This window comes from Penaeus chinensis, chromosome 12, assembly GCF_019202785.1.
Source record: "Penaeus chinensis breed Huanghai No. 1 chromosome 12, ASM1920278v2, whole genome shotgun sequence".
NCBI classification, from domain to species: Eukaryota; Metazoa; Arthropoda; class Malacostraca; order Decapoda; family Penaeidae; genus Penaeus; species Penaeus chinensis.
This window is the reverse complement of record NC_061830.1, coordinates 12,668,306-12,687,490: the sequence shown is the minus strand read 5'-3', so window position 1 is coordinate 12,687,490 and position 19,185 is coordinate 12,668,306. Positions and strand designations below refer to the sequence as shown.

General features: G+C 46.7%; 1 protein-coding gene across 6 annotated transcripts in view; it reads left to right on the top strand.

Moving 5' to 3' along the window:
• The window catches only part of LOC125031086 (transcription factor collier-like), a 161,284-nt gene that overhangs the window by 63,554 nt on the left and 78,545 nt on the right, over nt 1-19,185 (top strand). For all 6 annotated transcript variants that reach the window (XM_047621564.1, XM_047621563.1, XM_047621566.1 and 3 more), the window contains exon 6: nt 8,613-8,681. In XM_047621564.1, the coding sequence (XP_047477520.1) occupies nt 8,613-8,681 (69 nt within the window). The remainder of the gene's footprint in view (nt 1-8,612; nt 8,682-19,185) is intronic.

The following is a 19,185-nucleotide window of genomic DNA, read 5'->3' as shown; positions in this document are numbered from 1 at the left end:
CTCTGTCTTTTTCTCTTTCACTTTATCTCTTTCTCTCATTCTCTCTCTCTCTCTCTCTCTCTCTCTCTCTCTCTCTCTCTCTCTCTCTCTCTCTCTCTCTCTCTCTCTCTCTCTCTCTCTCTCTCTCTCTCTCTCTCTCTCTCTCTCTCTCGCTCTCTCTCTCTCTCTCTCCATTCCCCTCTTTTCAATCTCAAAGACCATCGTATGTAATAGGTGTATCAGTAGGCGATTACAGCCATCAGGACACGAAATCCCTAATGATCACTCCTTGAGATCCCGCGAACATCAGGAATCACTCAAGGAAAAGGGCAAAAAGAGGGGGAAAAGAGGAAAACAATTTGTCTTTGCGGTCTTTATATTACGGCGAGGATCCGGGGAGGAAGGAGGAGGGGGTGGGGGGTGGGTGGGGGTGGGAGGGGGGAAGAGAGGGGCGTTGAAAGGACATTATTCCGTGTTTCCCTTCATCCGTGTTCTTCATCTGGCTTGTATATGATGCCTTTATTCTCTTTTATTTTTCCTCGTTCGCTTTCTGCATATTTTCTCTCTCTCTCTCTCTCTCTCTCTCTCTCTCTCTCTCTCTCTCTCTCTCTCTCTCTTTCTCTCGCTCTCTCATCCACTGCCCTGCCTCATCCACCGCCCTTATACCCCTTCCTCCACCACTCCACCATCCCTCATCCACCCACCCTCACCCACCTCATCCTTACCCTTCCCCCCCCTCTCACCCTCACCCCCCAACCTCCCTGCTGTGCGCCGGGCCCCTGCACAAAGACCGGCGCCCTTGGATAAGGCTAATCCTACAGGCCGGCGACAGAATGCGACCCATATGTGGAGTAATACTGGTATTTAAGACCAACACCTGCCACGTGGCCCCGGGCGAGGTGGCTCTCCCGCCCTTCGGTCCGTCTCCCTTCCCTCCCTCCCCCCCCTCCCCCCTTCCGAATTCTGGTCCATCTTTCCCTCTTTCTCCTACGGCGCATTCCCCCCTTCCCTTTCCTTCCCCCTCTGGTGTATGGTCCCCCCCTCCCCCTATGGTGTATGTTGGAGGCGAACGAGATATTCTAACGAAATGATGACAACAACAAAACAACAACAGCAACAACAACAATAACAACAACAACAACAACAACAATAATAATATTAATAATAATAATAATGATAATAATAACAATAACAAAAATGTTAACTTATACCGCATAACACTACTATCTCCATGTATAAAATTAAGTCTAAGATAGATTATACGAAAGATAAATAAGAAATGCGAAAAAAAATGATAATCCAAACACGGGAAAAAGTAATAAGAAAGATAAAATAAGATAAAGTAAGGAAGTAGTAGTGATCGGAAAAAAGGAGATCGTTCAGTCTACACGAGCGAGGATTTTAATTTTTGTTTTAATCCGAACCATATATTAATTAAGAGACCGAGTGAATAAAACGCAAATCCTGTTCACAAAAAAAAATGGAAGAGGAAAAGAGTAAGAGGAAGAAGGAAAAGAAAAAAAAAAAATACAGGGAAAAAAAAGTAAGCATCGATACCAAAGATAAAAAAAAAAAATAATAATAATAATAAAATACACTTTGATATTTGTACTTCTAATTTCCAAAATAAACATCACAAGAAAACGAAACGAAACAAAACAAACGTATCAATCAATCAATATATATAAAAAAAAGTCTTTAAACTCATCGGGAATCGAGCAATTTAACCGGACAAAAGAAGCGAGTTGGTCCGCCTTCTCTAAGCGCCATAGAATGTCAACAGAAACATACGGGTATTCTTTACATATCAAATTAATCAATTCGCTAAAAGAGAGGGGAAAAGGCCGCTGATTGGACACTTCGCCCCGGGCTGCGAAGAGGGGAAGAGGAGGAGGAATGGAAGGGAAGAAAAGAGGGAGGGGGGGGGGGGGAAGCGGGAAAGAAAATATTGTAGTATTGGAATAATAGTGGGATGAGGAGGGAGGGAGGGAGGGGGGAGGTGAAGGGGAGAGACGGAGAGAAAAGGAGAGCTAGAGAAAGAGAGAGAAAGAGAGAGAGAGAGAGAGAGAGAGAGAGAGAGAGAGAGAGAGAGAGAGAGAGAGAGAGAGAGAAAGAGAGAAAGAAAGAAAGAGAGAGAGATACAGATGGAGGAAATACGCTCAGACAAATGAAAAGAATCGCTAAGAAATGATAGAGTAGAAGAAGAAGAAGAAAGCGAAAAGGAAAAGAAGTAGAAGACGAAGATAATAATGATGATATTGATAATGAGAAAGAGAATAATAAGAAGAAAGACCATTAAAGGAAAAAGAACTTATCAATCGCCAAAGTCCTCGCTCACCGCAGAGGTATCATTAAGTACATCATGACATCGCCCTGTCCATGTTTGTACAAGATATTAGTTAATGTGCACACACACCCATGGCCCCTCCTCCCTCCACCTTCTCCCCCCCCTCTCTCTCCCTCTTTCCCTCTCCTTCACCCCCCATTTCTCTCTCCTTTTACTCTTCTCCCTTCTTTCTTTCTATCTCCTCCTTCTTTCATTCTTTGCTCTTCCTATCCCTCCTATCTCCCTCTTTACTCGTCCTTTCCTTCCCTTTTGCCCCCTCCTTTCCAGCTCTTTCCTCCTCCTCCCTCACCTAACTCCCCCTTCCTTTCCCCTTCTTCCCCTTTCCTCCCTCCTCCCCTCTTTCCTTCCCCCTCTTCCCCCTCCTCCCTTTCTTTCCCCCATTTATCTCCTTCCCCCTCTGTCCCCTCCTTCCTTCCCCTCTTTCTCCCCCCTCCTCTCCCCCTCCTCCCTTTCTTCCCCCCCCCACTTATCCCCTTCCCCCCCCCCTTCCTCCCCCTTTCCTCCGAATTATCATAACAAACTTGTTGTTCCTTGTCCGTACCTACAAGGCTGATCGGCTAACCCACGCGCCGGCTGAATTAACCACACGCCTGTCTGTGTATACGTTCTGCTGAAGCTTGTTGCCTTGGGGAAGGTGGGGAAGAGGGGAGATGGGAGGGGGAAGAGGGGTAAGGGGGAGGGGAAGAGAGGAGATGAGGAGGGGAAGAAAGAGGGGGAAGAGAGGAGGTGAGGGGGAGAAAGAGGGGGAAGAGAGAAGATTTCTCTATTTCTTTCCCTTCCTTTTCTTTCTTCTTTTTCGTTTCCTGCTTTCTCCTTTTCTTCCTGTTTTGATACGTGTCCTTCTTCGTCTCATTCTCCTTATTATTATTAAAATTTGTCTTTTTTTTTTCTTCTTCTTCCTCTCATTCTCCTTATCAATATTATTTGTCACCTTGCTTTTCTTCTCCTTCCTCCTCTCATTCCTCTTATTATTATTATTTGTCATCTCCTTCTCCATCGCTTCTTCTATTCCTTCTTCTTCTTCTTCCTCCTCTTCCTCTTCTTCCTGTCTTCACTCGAATTCCTCAGCCAGACCCCGACTAGACCCCAGGACCCCCTCCATCACTCTCCCCACCCCCTTCCCTGGCGCCCCTACCACGTCCCTCTCTCCTCGTACCCTCTTCCCTCCGGGCACCCTTCCCTCTCCCCCCCCCCCCCTTGTTACCCTCTCTCCCCCATGTCACATAACCTCCTCCTCCTCCTTTCTTCCTCCTCTTCCTCTTCCTCCTCCTCTCCTCCTCCCCACAGACACTCCCTCTCCCCTCCCCCTCCCCCTCTTCTCCTCCTCCCCAGACACTCCCTCTCCCTCCCCCTCCTCCCCCTTCCGCTTCTCCTCCTCTCCTCCCCCCCCCCCATAGACGTCCCCTTCCTCCTCCTCCTCCTCCTCCTCCCCCCCCCCCCCCATGGACGCCATTGCACGGCTAATCCTTCTTAAGTGCGGCACTAAAACGAATTTAAGATGCTTGCCTCTAATTGCTCCAGAACTCCTTGCTGTATTGCAATTTTTTATAGCGGTGCCATATATATATATGTATATATATGTTGCGCGCGTTCTCGGGCTGCCGCTGTTCGTGGTGGGGGTGGGGAGGGGAGGGGGGAAGTGAGGGAGGGACTAAGGTGGGGAGGGAGGAGGGGAAGGGGGGTGAAGGAGGATGGAGGAAAGGAGGGAGGGAGGGAGGGAGGGAGGGAGGGAGGGAGGGACTGGTAAGGAAGTTTTATTATCTCTAAGAAGTGGTTTTTCATTTTCTGTTGTTTTATTTTTATTATTTTTTGTCGCTTTTTTTTTGTGTCTTTTGTTAATCTTTCTCTTTCGTCTTTTTGTTGACATTTTTCTCTTTGGAAATATTCCTCATTGTAGATTTAAAAGGTCAGATGAGTTTATAAAAAGTAAATATGAAGGACTGAGTGATCAAATAATCAAACAATAGATAAAAAAAAGGTCAAAGGGTCAATCAATAGATAACAAAAAAAGGTCAAGCGATTAAACAGCCGACGAAAAAGGTCAGCCCATCAGTGACCTCGCTCCGCCTTGCCCCGCCCTCCTTCCTCCTTCCTCCGCCCACCGCCCTCCGCCCTCCGCCCTCCGCCCACCGCCCTCCTTTCTCTGCCCTCCGCCCTCCTTCCTCCGCCCTCCTTCCTCTGCCCACCGCCCTCTTTCCTCTGCCCTCCGCCCTCCTTCCTCTGCCCACCGCCTCCGCCCACCGCCCTCCGCCCATCCATCACCGAAACCCGCGGATCGCTAATTGTTTTCAGATATGCGGAGAAAGCTAATGGGTAGAGTGCATGACCCTCGGAAGCCATTTATCAAGGCGCAATTTATCCTTATGACCCCTCGTATAATACTCTCAAAATACTGATTAATCTTTTCCTAAATACTCTTCCTCCTTTCCTCATCCTTCTCCTTTTTCCTTGTTTTTTTTTCTTTCATTTTTCTTCTTATTATTCTATTTCTTTTTTCTTCTTTGGTTTTAGCTCTGGTTTCTCTCCCTCTACCTACCTACCTGCCGTTTATTCTTTCCTTTTTTTCACTATTCCTTTTTCACCTCATCCTTCATTCCCCTCTTCGTCTTCCTCTTTTCCTATCTTTATCTCACTATTCCCCTCTCTTCTCCTGTCTTTCTCTTTCTCTCTCTTTCTCCTACTCTTTTCCCCACCTCCTTCCCCCTCCCTCCTTCCTCCTCCCCCTCACCCCACTCCTCCTCCTCCTCCTCCTCCTGCTTCCTACCGGGCAATAGCTCTCCAGGCTGGAAGATCCATTTTCCGATCAAACGAGGTTATAAAACCGGCTTTATTGCATCCCATTATAAAGGCGATTATCCCGAGTCCGGCCCGAATAATTTTGGCCTAAGCGTCACTGTAGCGGTTCTTTTAAGGTCCTCACGCGATCCTCTCGTAAGTCACAAATTGGTCCTTACGACGCCAATAACGTAATTATTATCATCATAGAGGATTAAACATGGACAGAATTAGTTATTTGTGATGTGCCTGCATCCTCCTCCTCCTCGTACCTGTCCAACATCACAGGTGCCGCGGCCATGACGGAATAGCAGATGTAGGGGGGCGTAAAGAGATTTCATAGGTAGGATTGGGATAGTTGCAAAGGCGATTGGATTCTGTGAAAGGCGATTGGGTTCTATGTGAATTTATTGGGTTCTATGGGAACCGATGCTATTGTGTATTATGCTGATTTCGTCTTTGTTTCGTTTTCTTCTTCTCCGTTTCCTTTTTCTTCGTTTTTCTTCAGTTGTTTTGACTTTATTCGTACATTTATAGCCCATCTCGAGCAAATGTCTACGTGTTGGTAAATTCTAAGGGAAGACAGCGCGCGCACACACACACACACACACACATAAGTACACACACACACACACACACACACACATACACACACACACACACACACACACACACACACACACACACACACACACACACACACACACACAGCAAGAACTATAAATAACATAGTGGATCAACAGCGTCTGAAAAAAAGAAAAAGAGACAAAATAAAGTTTGAATGAGCAACAATAGAAAGAAATTCAGACGTCATGAAGTCGTGCGTGAGTGTCATGCGGTCGTCGAGTTCTGCAGCCTTGTTTACGACCGCATGGCACTACATACTCATCGACCTTTATTTGGTAGACTTTGATGTGCGCGAATTTATTGCATTGTTAACACGCCCTCCTCTCTCTTTCTCTCTCTCTCTCTCTCTCTCTCTCTTCTCCTTCTCTCATCTCTCTTCTCTCTCTCTCTCTCTCTCCTCTCTCTCTCTCTCTCTCTCTATCACCTCTCTCTCTCTCATTCGTCTCTCTCTCTCTCTCTCTCTCTCTCTCTCTCTCTCTCTCTCTCTCTCTCTCTCTCTCTCTCTCTCTCTGTTCCATCCTGTTCAACAGTTGAGATTTATATCATGTATGCTGTTCTATGTTTCCTCTGTACCTACATGTTCCCTCGGTGCCCTTGCCTCCCTCCCTCCCTCCTTCTCTGCCCCTGCCCCTTCCCCTGCCCCCTACCTTTCCCTGTAGCATTAACACCTCCCCATCTCTCATTCATCTTAACCCAGTGATTATTAGCGTTATTTTCCTTTTAACGCTTTTCTGTGCCGTTTCTCCCCTTTTCTCTCTTTCTGCTTTCATCGCTGCTTACCCTTCGCCCTCATTCTATGCCTCTCACAACCATAGCACACTTTCCCCTTCCATACACATCGGTAGGGTTATCTCGTCCCTTATAATATTAAAGGATCCTATTTCGCTTTTCCCATTGCAATAATTTCGAATGGTCGCACTTCTTTCTATTTTCCTGGCATTCAGTCATTCTCTTTCTCTCTCTCTTTCTCTTTCTGTCTGATTCGGGTTTTGTTTGTTTTTCTGTTTATTTATTGTGTCTATATATCTGTTCGGTTGTTTGTTTTTTCTTTCTTTCTTCCATTCTCTTTCTCTTTCTCTTTCTCTTTCTCTTTCTCTTTCTTTGTCTCTTTCTCTTTCTCTCTCTCTCTCTCTCTCTCTCTCTCTCTCTCTCTCTCTCTCTCTCTCTCTCTCTCTCTCTCTCTCTCTCTCTCTCTCTCTCTCTCTCTCTCTCTCTCTCTCTCTCTCTCTCTCTCTCTCTCTCCCTCTCCCTCTCCCTCTCCCTCTCCCTCTCCCTCTCTCTCCCTCTCTCTCCCTCTCTCTCCCTCCCTCTCTCTCCCTCTCTCTCCCTCCCTCTCTCTCTCTCTCTCTCCCCCTCTCTCCCTCTCTCTCTCTCTTCGTGCCATTCCATTCCATCTTCCCATCCCGATATCCTCCCCATTATTTTAGTGTTTTATATCCCGCGACGACAGGTCTCCCCATCACCCGTTTTTTACTACTCTCCCCCCACCCTCAGGACCTCCCCCCTCCCCCGCCGCGCAACAACATCCTGCTGTTCTCCGTTACCAATCGCATTCACTTTTTGTCCGCCCATAAATCACAAACAAATCCCGCGCACGAAAAAAATATGGCGTTGAAGGGCAGCGCCCCCAGAGCGAGTCCGTCCCGACGCCCCTCCCGTCTCCCCTTCCTTCCTCCCCTCTCTCCGCCCGTCTTCAACAATCCATCGTCCATCCTTCATCCTCCTACCGCCTCCCTCCCCGTCCTCCACTCTCCATCCTACACCCACCCTTGGCTCCTACCCCCTCCTGCGGCCACGAGATGAAGGGCACTCTGTCTGCCAGGACGAGGTCCCTTCTCCAACCGCTTGAAGGGCCCTCGTGGCTGTCTGCGCGGTAGCTCATCGCCCGACAGGAGGCGAAGGGGGCGGTGCCTTATTCGGGAGGTCGTGCCAACGGCGGCGGTCTTGTGCACGGCCCTCTTGGATTACAGCAGGGCGGAGGGGTGGAGGGAAGGTCAGGAGGGAGGGGGTGGAGGGAAGGTTGGGAGGTGGGAGGGCTTGGGGGGAAGGTTGCGAAGAGGGAAGGTAGGAAGCGGGGAGAAGGTGGAAGGAAGGAAGGAAGGAAGGATGGGAGGGGGAAGAGGGAGGAAGGAGGGGGAGGGAAGAGGTATCCTTGCATGTTTTTCTTTCTTCCCTCGCTCGCCCTACCCCATGGGAACTAAAACATTGATATTACCACATCACAAGGATCGAAACTAGCACTGAATCTTACTGAATGGGAGCGAAATGCAATACGGAATCTTATCCTCGCGATTCGGATCCCAATAAAGGGTTAATTCGGCTTAGGGTCATATGCGCACGTCCTTTGAAACGGTTCAAGAGCCCTTACCAGAATTGGATTACGCCGGGCCCCCTAATGCCCTTTGTTCATTTTGGCTACATGTGGACCTCCTTCATATTACGACGGGGCGTATATGTGTGCCTGCAAGTTCTCATTGACGTATCGCAGTCCGGCGTAATACGATTTGCAGATTTATAACGTAGGCGTGTCAAAGACGGCCGGACGTACAGGCAGGCGGACAGACAGAGCCAAATGGGAGACCGTGATATTCTAACGCTGGAGAAATTAACGTCCAGGTGTTCACGCGGTCTTGTGCTAATATGGAGGAGCTAATAAATCCTGTCAAAGCCTTGCGGTCTTCGCCATGTCTGCTCTCGCGTTCGGTCTCGTGGGTTTGGTCAAGGAAAGGATGAACGCATGGATTTAATCATGTCTCGTTGTTCCGAGTTAATCTTAATTGGATTACACATACACGGAGGCAAATCTTACATCGTATTATACTGTGTTAATGAACGAAGAATAACCTTGTGGTCTTACCTTTATCTCTCTTTCTCTCTCCTCCAGCCGGTGCTGTGACAAGAAGAGCTGTGGAAACCGCAACGAGACGCCCTCAGACCCCGTCATCATCGACAGGTGAGTACCCCCTTTTCGTGTTTTCAATTTGGCTTCTGCGGCGCAATGTTTCGATTGCCATTTTGTTTTCTGTCTTTCATTTTATTCATGTATCGTCCGCTGTCGTCGCTAACCGCCTTTCGAGGCGCAAGGCTGTCTACTCCAACCACCGCAGTTTCTTTGTCTATATTGCTTATCGTAGCTGAAAGAAATTATATAGTGCCAATGGCATTCCCTTCCACGCCTGGCAGCGACAGGGTATTGCATCTCAAGACAATACATATAGTCTATACGCTTTACAACATAATACATCATCTTTGTATCGTCTCGTTCTTCGCCTGTGGATTGAAAAAGTATAAGGGAACATATTACATCACATTTTTATTTTTCGCAACGCAGAAACTGCAAATCCTTTCAGTACTACAACAACACAATCCCAAAAGCAGCAAGAACAGCAGCAGCAACAGCAGCGTTACAGCGTGTTGTCCGTTTTAATCAGGCAAGTGGTGGCGGGACAGACGGCGGCGGAGGGTGGGACCGCCTCATTACACCCACAAAACGACCTGTTTGAGCTTCGTTGGGTCTTTTTAACCGTCCGACACTGCCTCCGCCGCCTCCGAAGCCGCGAGACAAACTGCTTCTCAATGTTCGGAACTGATTTGTTTACGTTCGCCAACGACGTCTTCGCTTCGGCTGATGGCTGGCTCTTATCGGAGGGAGAGCGCGCGCGCGAGCACGGACTTGTTGCTGCAGAGCCTTGACGCTTTTGTTCACGGGGCCTGAGGAGAAAATTCGTTGTTGTAGAGGAACTATCCGGCATTGAGGAAGAAATCGTAGATGTAGGAAACGTTCGGCATTCGAATCGGTTTTAAAATACACGGAAACTTTTGAATGTTTTGTGTCAGTGCTTTTCCGTCGTTAAGGCTTTGATGACAAGGCTTTGAGGAAAGAGAGTAAAGTAGGATTTTCAGCAAAGTTATTGAGAATCAGTAATTATCCGGTTTGATTTAAGAGCGAATTACGCCTTTCGCAGAGAGGGAGAGAAGGAGAGAGATTAGCGATACAGAGGAAGGAGAAACTTCGATTCGTGATTGGCATGGCAGACCTCATCCGGAGCAGAATGCGTTTATTACGGAGTGAAAGAGATGGAAAAATGTATATTCATCGCGTCTTTTCGCTTAATTATTTTTCCTCTTGTCCACACGATCGCGAACGCACGCGCGCGCACATCTGTTCACTTGTTTTCTTCCATCCTTGTGGTTCTGTTTGTTTCCCTACTTCTGTTCCGTTCCCCTTCCTCTTCCTTTCCCCTCCCCTGCCCCTCCCTTTCCCTTAAAGCGACATCCGGGTAAGGACTCATGCTCGGATGCGCTAAGACAAAGAATCAAGAGAGAAAGGGAGGGGGGAGGGGAGGGAGGAGGTACATGTAAAAACCACACAAAAGATAGGTCTGTCCGCACCCCCTACCCCCTACCGGCCGCCACTCCCCTCGCACACACACGCCATCCCTCCCTCCCTCCCTCCCTCCCCTCCGCTCCCTTACCCTCCCTCATCCCCCTCCACTCTTCCCCCACCCCTCACCCCTCACCCCCCGCCCCAGCTTCGAACCGCAGTGCCAAAAATTGAATGCTAGTGCGAGACGTACACGAACAATGTGCCGTCAGAATGTCGTTGCTCGTGCCGTCGCCCGCACTCCGGGTCCTGGCGGCGCTGGAATCTTTGCTGCGCTTGTTTGCACTATTGTCATTGGTATAATTATTATCTTTATTGTTATTCATTAGTATCATTATTGTTATTTATTATTATCCATTATTGTTATTTATTATTATCATTATTGTTATCATTGTTATTATTGTATGTTACTGACCATTTCTATAATATCCTTTATTTTTTTGTGAGTTCACAACTACTATTGATAGCCATAGTCATTAGGATCTTCATTAGCATTCTCTTTTTTCTTATTATTATTATTCTATTATCTCTGCTTGCTACTCAGTCATCCCGGGTTCCGGTCACTCACGATGCTTTCAACAGGAAAAAGGGAACACATAACTAGCCATAAACATAAACAAATTTTGGAAATGTACCGTGTTGCTTTCTAGGACAAATGTACATTTTTTTCCCTCTTTCTTATTTTCGAGTTGTGCCTTATGGCCACGTAAGACAATATTTCCGCGGGATTTCTCTTGAGACTCCTTAGCGGAAGGAGACGGGTGGGGAGGTGGGGGTAAAGGGGAAGGGAGAGGGGGGGGAGTTCTACCCACAATGCCCACAATGTGAATAGCTTTTTTTAATCACTGAGACGCAAGCTTTTTCATTAGCAGATTCTCCATTGTTGGCAACATTATGTTGATGTTTGACAGAGGAAAGGGGGGATAAATTCCATCTTTTAGAACTCGTAAAAGAAGGGGGTTGAAAAAAAAACAAAGATGCCGTTATACGGTTTTCTCTTTTTTGTGTATATACATGCGCGCGCGCTCAAGTGTGTGTGTATGTGTGTGTGTGTGTGTGTATGTGTGTGTGTGTGTGTGTGTGTGTGTGTGTGTGTGTGTGTGTGTGTGTGTGTGTGCAAATACACACGCATGCATAAATACATACAGAAGGATATACATATATATATATTGGTGTGTGTGTGTGTGTGTGTATGTATGTGTATATATATATACATATATATACATATAAATCTATACACATATATATAAATATATATATCATGTATATCTGCATATTAATTAAGAATAAAACGGCGTCCTAAAACAATACACCTCGATCGCGTTTCCGACCGAGTTCTCCCATTAATCGAACTATAAAAAAGCGAGGAGGAAGAACTATAGACAATTATACTCGAGGGAAATATCTCAAAATCAGTCAGACAGATCTCTCTTTCTTCTACTTCTAATATTCTCTCTCCCTCTCTCTCTCTCTCTCTCTCTCTCTCTCTCTCTCTCTCTCTCTCTCTCTCTCTCTCTCTCTCTCTCTCTATCTCTCATCCAACTGCTATTATTTTCTCTTTCCCTCTCTTTCTCCATCTCTCTTTTCTCCAACCTCTGTTCTTCTCTTTCTTTAGCTCTCTCTCTCTCTCTCTCTCTCTCTCTCTCTCTCTCTCTCTCTCTCTCTCTCTCTCTCTCTCTCTCTCTCTCTCTCTCTCTCTCTCTCTCTCTCTCTCTCTTTCTCTCTCTCTCTCTCTCTCTCTCTCTCTCTCTCTTTCCCCGAACCTCAAAATCTGCTTTGGAGTTGTGACTGGACAATATGATCACCTGGCTGCATACCGGTGGCTTCAGGATATGGAAGCTCTCCCCTCCTACAGTATTCTCGTTGGATGAATAAAGCAGGTCACTCCATCCTCCTCGTCCAACCATTCTTCACTTATTTTGACGTGGAATGCCATCTTTTGGAGGATCTTTTTCTTACCGGAATTCGTGTCCATATGCTTTTTTTTTATATATATATAAAAAGGAGAGAGAGAAAAAAAAATGTAAGCCCTAGAGACGCAGCCTGTCGCCAGCCTCACTAGAGGGGTGGGGGTACCTGGGAACCCGAGGCCCTTTTCTAATCGTCAATATACCGTCCGTGGCAGCAAGTGTATGGGCTCTTCTCGAGAATATCCTGTCAGAGCCCTCGTAAGCCCCCGGGATCTCAATTCATATTTCCATCTGCTGTAGCTTCGTTGTGGCCGCCGTCGGTGAGTCTTTAGTTTTAGCATTTCTACACTCGCCTCCCCGCAAGAGGATCTCGACCACGGCGCGCTCGTACGGTCGAAAGGGACGGGCTTAGGTCAGCGCAGGGTCGCCCTTAAGGCCTCGACGTGGCTTGCTACTAACTTGGGTCCGCGGAGAGAATTTGTCCGGCCGAGGAAGGCTCAGGGGCAACGGGTCATTTGTTTCCAAGCTGCTTTGTACACGACCAATGAGATCATGATCCTGCCTTATTCAACACTCGGGGACCTTCCCCTTCGCCCGGGAATCTAACTCTATTACGCTTTTTCTCTGTGGATTGGCACGTGTATGTTTATGTGAGCCATGTATATAGAATCTGTATGTGTAAATGTGTGTGTGTATATATTTATTTAAATATATATAAATATGTATGTATTTATATATATTTATATACATTCACACACACATATATACATATATATATACATATATATAATGTATATACATCTATATATACATTCATATATATATGTGTGTTTGTGTGTGTGTGTATGTACATATATATACACATATATACATATATCTTTATATATTTATCTATATCTGTATATATATACCTATATATAATACATGAATGTCAATATATATATCAGAGCGCATACATTTTCATACACCGTTCGTCTGTGTGTCTGTCTGTGGATTCACCCTTTTCCGTCCCATGTTTTTCCATAGCTCTCGAATGATGGGATTACGTTTACTGGCGGCGATGTTAGTCATATCGTGTTGTTATTTATTGTTTTCCTTTCCATAATGTCTTTTGGGAACCATTCAAAATTCCAATTTAGAGCAGGAAACTGCGGTATCATGAACACCTTTTTGTTCGAGGTCCCGCGGGCTCTCATAGTTGGCTTTGGATCAATTGTTAATCATGGGATATTTTCCCCCCTTTTTTAAGTTTGATTTCGAGCTGGCCGGCACGTCATCTGCCCGATTGAAATGCGCCCCATTCCGAATTTATTTTTTTCTCTCTCTCTCTTTTTCATTTTTTTTTTTTTTTTTTTTTTTTTTTGAAGGGGGCAGGGGAGGGGTATGTGCGTACGGTTTTTGAATTCTCCGGATTTTTTTTTTTAACGGCAACTTGGCATCACACTTGTTTCGATATGCTCTTTAAATATTCAAAAAAAGTGAAAACGCGTAGGTCTTTAAGTGTTGGTCTGCGTGATTGCGTGTATGTGAGTGTGCGCTTGTAATTACGACCGAACCGTCATATATATATAGCATTAGGTTTCCCTTTTAGTTAACCCCTATATATATTCTCTTTATCTTTCAGTTTTCTTTGTACTTACTCTTTTTTCCAAGACATTTTTTTTTTCTATACCTCTTTTCTCATTCTTTCTTCGAAGCCTCCGTTCGGAACTTTCGGTTCGGCGCGACGCATGTAACGCCTTAGCGGGAAAGACTCTCATCTCTCTCTCTCTCTCTCTCTCTCTCTCTCTCTCTCTCTCTCTCTCTCTCTCGTCTCTCGCTCTCTCTCTCTCTCTCTCTCTCTCTCTCTCTCTCTCTCTCTCTCTCTCTCTCACTCTCTCTCTCTCTCTCTCACTCTCTCTCTCTCTCTCTCTCTCTCTCTCTCTCTCTCTCTCTCTCTCTCTCTCTCGCTCTCGCTCCCCCTCCCTCTTTATCTCTGTTCTTGACCTCTTTAGACTTCGCGGGAAGACTTCCTCCGTCGGGACATTATCAAAACATGCAACAATTTCTCTCGTCCATGTCGATTCGGAAGTGAATTTCGTCAAAGAAGCGCGGTGGAGGTTGGAGTGGGAGGAGGAGGAAAGAGGAGGGAGGAAGGGGAGAAGGAAGAAGGGAGAGGAGTAGGGAGGAAGAAGGAGGAGGAGGAGGAGGAGGTACACATACTCTCTCTGTCTATCTATCTATCTATCTATCGATCTATCTCTCCCTCTCTCTTCAATACGGCGAAGACCACTAACATAGGTCCTTGAGAACAACTATTGCTATTTCATTTTTTTATTAGAACCTTGCATGACGCGGAAGGATTGGCTCTTTCCTCACCGAGCCATGCGCGCGTGCTTGAAGGTAATTGTCATGCGGCGGGAAACTACCAGTCTACTGCATGATTATTTTAATTTCTCGTGGTGGCCGAGAATAGGCATGGCTTTAGTTTCCTTTCTCTCTATAACATTTACTCTTTACCATGCACAGTTCACACGCATATCCGTTTATTATATGTTTTTTTCTTTAAGACTTAGTGTAATTATCATGCACAGTTTACACGCATATCCATAATATGTGTGTGTGTGTGTGTGTGTGTGTATGTGTGTGTGTGTGTGTGTGCATCTAAATATATTATTGTATCCTATCTCCCTCACTATCTTTATCTTGTTTTAGCTTTCTTCGTTTCCGATTCCACGCTTTCTCTCCTTCCTCCTATCGTCCTGCTGTTGCCTCTTTCCGAACTCATCCATTTTTGACATCCGCGCTATACACAGAACTGCTAGAGCCCGGCCGTACATCGCTCGTCTATGAATAATTAATAGAACAAAAAATAGTGCCCATTAAGCTTCAGATCCTATTATAGGCCCGAAAAAGCATTAGTGTAATTAATTACCTTTATATTTACAGGCAGGGAACAACTTCGATCAGCATATTATATATTGATGTTTACAGGGAGGTGTTTGTGTGTGTGTAAACAGACAGATAGATAGATTGATTGACTGATTGACTGATAGATAGATAACTGGAAATATATTTAGATATAGATAGATTTATTGAGAGACAGGTAGATTTTGATAGGTAAATATAGGTAGATACAAAGAGAAATGTGTAGATAAAGACATAAAAACAGATATAAATATATAGAGAGAGAGAGATAGAAAGTTTCAAATAAAGAAACGATAGATAGACATATACATAGATGCATCGCACAGAAAGTTGGGTCCATAGAAAATTTGAATGATGCGGTGGATGGGTTTAGAATGTCCTTCGTATATAAGAGACGCTTCGAATATCCTGTTAAATTGGGTTCGATGGTCAGAGGAATAAAGTAGTGGGGGGGAAGGGGGGGGGGATTTGAGAGGGGGGGTTGGGGTGGAGGACGCAGGAAGGGAGGGGTAAGACGTTGGGGATGAAGGAAGGAGGGAGAGAGGGAGGTAAAGGGAGAGAAGGAGAGGGAGAACGATGGGGAAAGAGGAGGAGGAGAAGGAGGATAGAAAGATAGAAGAAGAGAGGGAAAGGGAGTGAAGGGATAGATAAATAGAGAACAGAGGTAGATAGATAAACGAAAAGAGATTAAGTAGTTGCAATATAAAATAGAGAGTATTTGGAATATAATGAAAAGGAGAGGAAAGATAAAGAAGGGAACAGAAAAAAGAAGAGGAAAAACAAACATAAAATAAGATAAAGGACAAGAGAAGAGAAAGCGAGAGAGCGGGACATCGATAACAGAGGATATGATCGATGATGTCGGAGATGGAGAAAAAAGACGAAGAGAGGACAAAGAGGATTTGATAAAGGGAGGGAGACAGGATAGGGTAGAAAAGGAGAAAAATACTATTGAAAAAAAAATGGAGAGGAAAAAGAGAAAACTCGGAGAACTACAGCCGATATATCTTTTTAGAGAAAAGAAAAAAAAAATATATGGAAATGGATAGGGAAAAAAATACGAATGATAACATAGAGGAAGAATTACCGTATATTTAGCCGATATTTTCCCTTCCTTAACATCCTCTCTCCTCCATATTTTTTTTAAAGGAAATGCGAGACACAAGAAAGACAAGAAAAGAAGATTAGTCGACAGCGCGAGCATAAAAAGGGGAATTGGGAGAGAGGGAAAGAGGGGAGAGAAGGTGGGACGTAAAGATGGAATAGGGAGAGGGGGGAAGGGGAGAATAGTAATGTGTCGGTGCTGAGGGGGAGAAAGAGGGACATAGAGACAGGGGGAGAGAAGGCAGTAAGGAGGAGGAGGAATGGGAGAGTGATAGAGGAGGATGGGGAGATTACGGGAGGAGGAGGATAAAAGGGGAGAGAAAGAGAGATAAAGGGAAGAGAAAGAGAAGGAGGGGGGGGGGAGAGAGGAGAGAAACGACCTCTACCAGAGAAAGAGAGAGAGAGAAAGAAAGAGAAAGGGTGAGAGAGAGGGAGAGAGAGAGAGAGAGAGAGAGAGAGAGAGAGAGAGAGAGAGAGAGAGAGAGAGAGAGAGAGAGAGAAGAAGGGGAGTGATAGGGTGAAGGCCAGCCGGAGTAGGGTGGCAGCGGGAGGTGGGGTGGCACTGAATAAATGATGGAAATAGGGAACAAGCGAAACTACCATTGAATGACATTACATTTACCTCATTTTCACATTAGGGGAATGAGAAGGGGAGCAGGATGAATGAGGGACGAAATGCGCGTTTGAAAAGACAGGGAAATGACGGTGAAAACAGGACTTGTGTTCCGGAATCACATTACGGGAAACAGGGCGACGAGGAGGCGCGTGGAGGCCATTTTGGACAGGAGTTTTAGCCTCTCCGAAGGGCGGTGACGGCGGGCGGGCCGTAGGCTGTGTCCCTCGGTCGTGGGCTCTCTCTTCTCTTCTCGTCTCTTCTCTTCTCTTCTCTTGTCTTGTCTTCTCTTGTCTTGTCTTCTCTTCTCTTGTTTTCTCTTCTCTTGTTTTCTCTTCTCTTGTCTTGTCTTCTCTTCTCTTCTCTTCTCTTCTCTTCTCTCTCTCTCGATATCTTTTCTCTGTATGTCTTTTTTCCCTGTCTCATCCCTCTCTCTCTCTTTCTCTTTCTCTTTCTCTTTCTCTGTATCTGTCTTCTCTTCCTGTCTCATCTCTCTTCCATCTTCTCTCTCTGTCCCTCTCTCTTTCTATCTATCTATCTATCTATCTATCTATCTATCTATATTTCTCTATTTTCTACCAAGGCTGTCTTCGGTGACTTCGTACAATGATACCTCGGCTGCGTCTTGAGTGATTATGGCTGTAGTTAAAAAGAGAAAAGACATTAGTTTCTTTTATGTTTTGTGTGTGTGTGTGTTTTATTGAGTTTGTGCGTGTACGTGTATGCGTGTGTATTTGTGCGCGCATGGGTTTTGTTTTATTTGTGTGTGTATGTGTGTGTCTGTAGGTGTATGTTTTTTTTGTTTTTTTTTCTTTTCTTTTCTCTCTCTCCTCTCTCGGTGTATATTTGTTAGTATTTGTCTTGAAGTAATAGGAAAGTTTGTAAGTCCTGACGGCGGGAACGAGTAGGCAAGGTGAGTTAGCGGGAAGGAAATGTCTTCGGGAGAGTTGTCTCCTGCGGCCGAGGGGGGGGGGAGGGTACAGGGTAAGGGGGTAAGGGGGTAGAAGGGCGTCGGCTAAGAGAGAATTCGCGAACGTGTTTGAAACTATCATTAACTTCACTTAATGACGTGCCATAGACGAGTTTTCCATTGCACCGTCTCGCTCTCTCGGATGGATACTTGTACAAGTAGGTTTTCGCTCGTTTCCCCCCGCCTGTTGTGTTGTTTAAGGTGGGGGGAGGGGAGGGGAGGGGAAGGGAGGGAAAGGACGCTCATCCGCTGTATCCCCCCTCCTTCCCTCTCCCCTCCACCCCTGTCCTCACCCCCTCCTTGAGCCACTGGTAAGAGCTAATTCTTACATTTTTTCTTCTTTGACAATTTCTTCTGCCAAGACGTTACCGATGGCAAGGGTCTCTTGGCCGCGACTTGACGGGTGGAGGAAAGAGGGGGGGAGGGGAAGAGGGAGAGAAGGGGGAGAACGAGAGAGTAGGAGATGGACGAGGAAGGAGGGGGAGGGGGAAATGGACGAGGGGAAAGGGAGGCTTAGAGAGGGTAGGGAGGGGAGTCGCGGTGACAAGATGAGGGGAAACTATCTAAAAAAAAACTCCTCTGTCTGGTTCTGTCTGATTTTTTTTTCATCTAATCCAACGCGTTTTTTTTATTTTTTTTTCATTTAATTCGCCGAATGAAATTAGTGTAGACTTTTCTTCTTTTTTTTTTTTCTTTCATTCCCGAGTCAGGAATCTATACCCGGGCGCATGATAATAATGGAATAGCATGCTTAATTGCATCAAAATTCTCTCTCGAAAAAAAAAATTACCTCTCGGATGCCGAAAGGGGCGCGCGACTCGGCCAGCGTTGTCATCCTCCGCGACCCCCCGTTAAGAAATCTTTCCCGGCGTCAAAATCCCTTCCCAGCCCGCCCTCAGCACCAAGCCCGTACCTCCTGATACCCACTCCGGAAGCCCTCAAGCGGAGTCCCTCAAGCCCGGAGGCGGCGGTGCATGCGGATCCAGCCCGGCGAGAGAGGCGGGCGCGGTTGGTAACCCTGGCGGCCGCCTCCCGAGTGTAGATGAAGCGGGCGGGAACGACACCTGAGGGACCGCGGCCGATCATAACATCTACATGGCCCCCTCTCGCCCGCTGCCCCTCCCTTGCCCTGGCCCCTTGCCCCTGGCCTCTTCTCCCACCCCCCAGCCCCCTTCCACCCCCCCCCTTTTCCCCTTGCCCCTAGCCTCTTCTCCCACCCCCCAGGCCCCTTCCCCTCCCCTCTTTTCCCCTTGCCCCGAGCCCCTTCCCGACGCTTTCCCCAATCCCTATCCTTGGATTCCCACCTCTCCTATCCCCCTTCCCCTCCCCCTCCCTTCCCTCCCCCTCCCTTCCCTCCCCCTCCCTTCCCTCCCCCTCCCTTCCCTCCCCCTCCCTTCCCTCCCCCTCCCTTCCCTCCCCCTCCCTTCCCTCCCCCTCCCTTCCCTCCCCCTCCCTTCCCTCCCCCTCCCTTCCCTCCCCCTCCCTTCCCTCCCCCTCCCTTCCCTCCCCCTCCCTTCCCTCCCCCTCCCCCCGCCCGAAACGCGCGTATTAACCCGCCTTCCTCTCGCT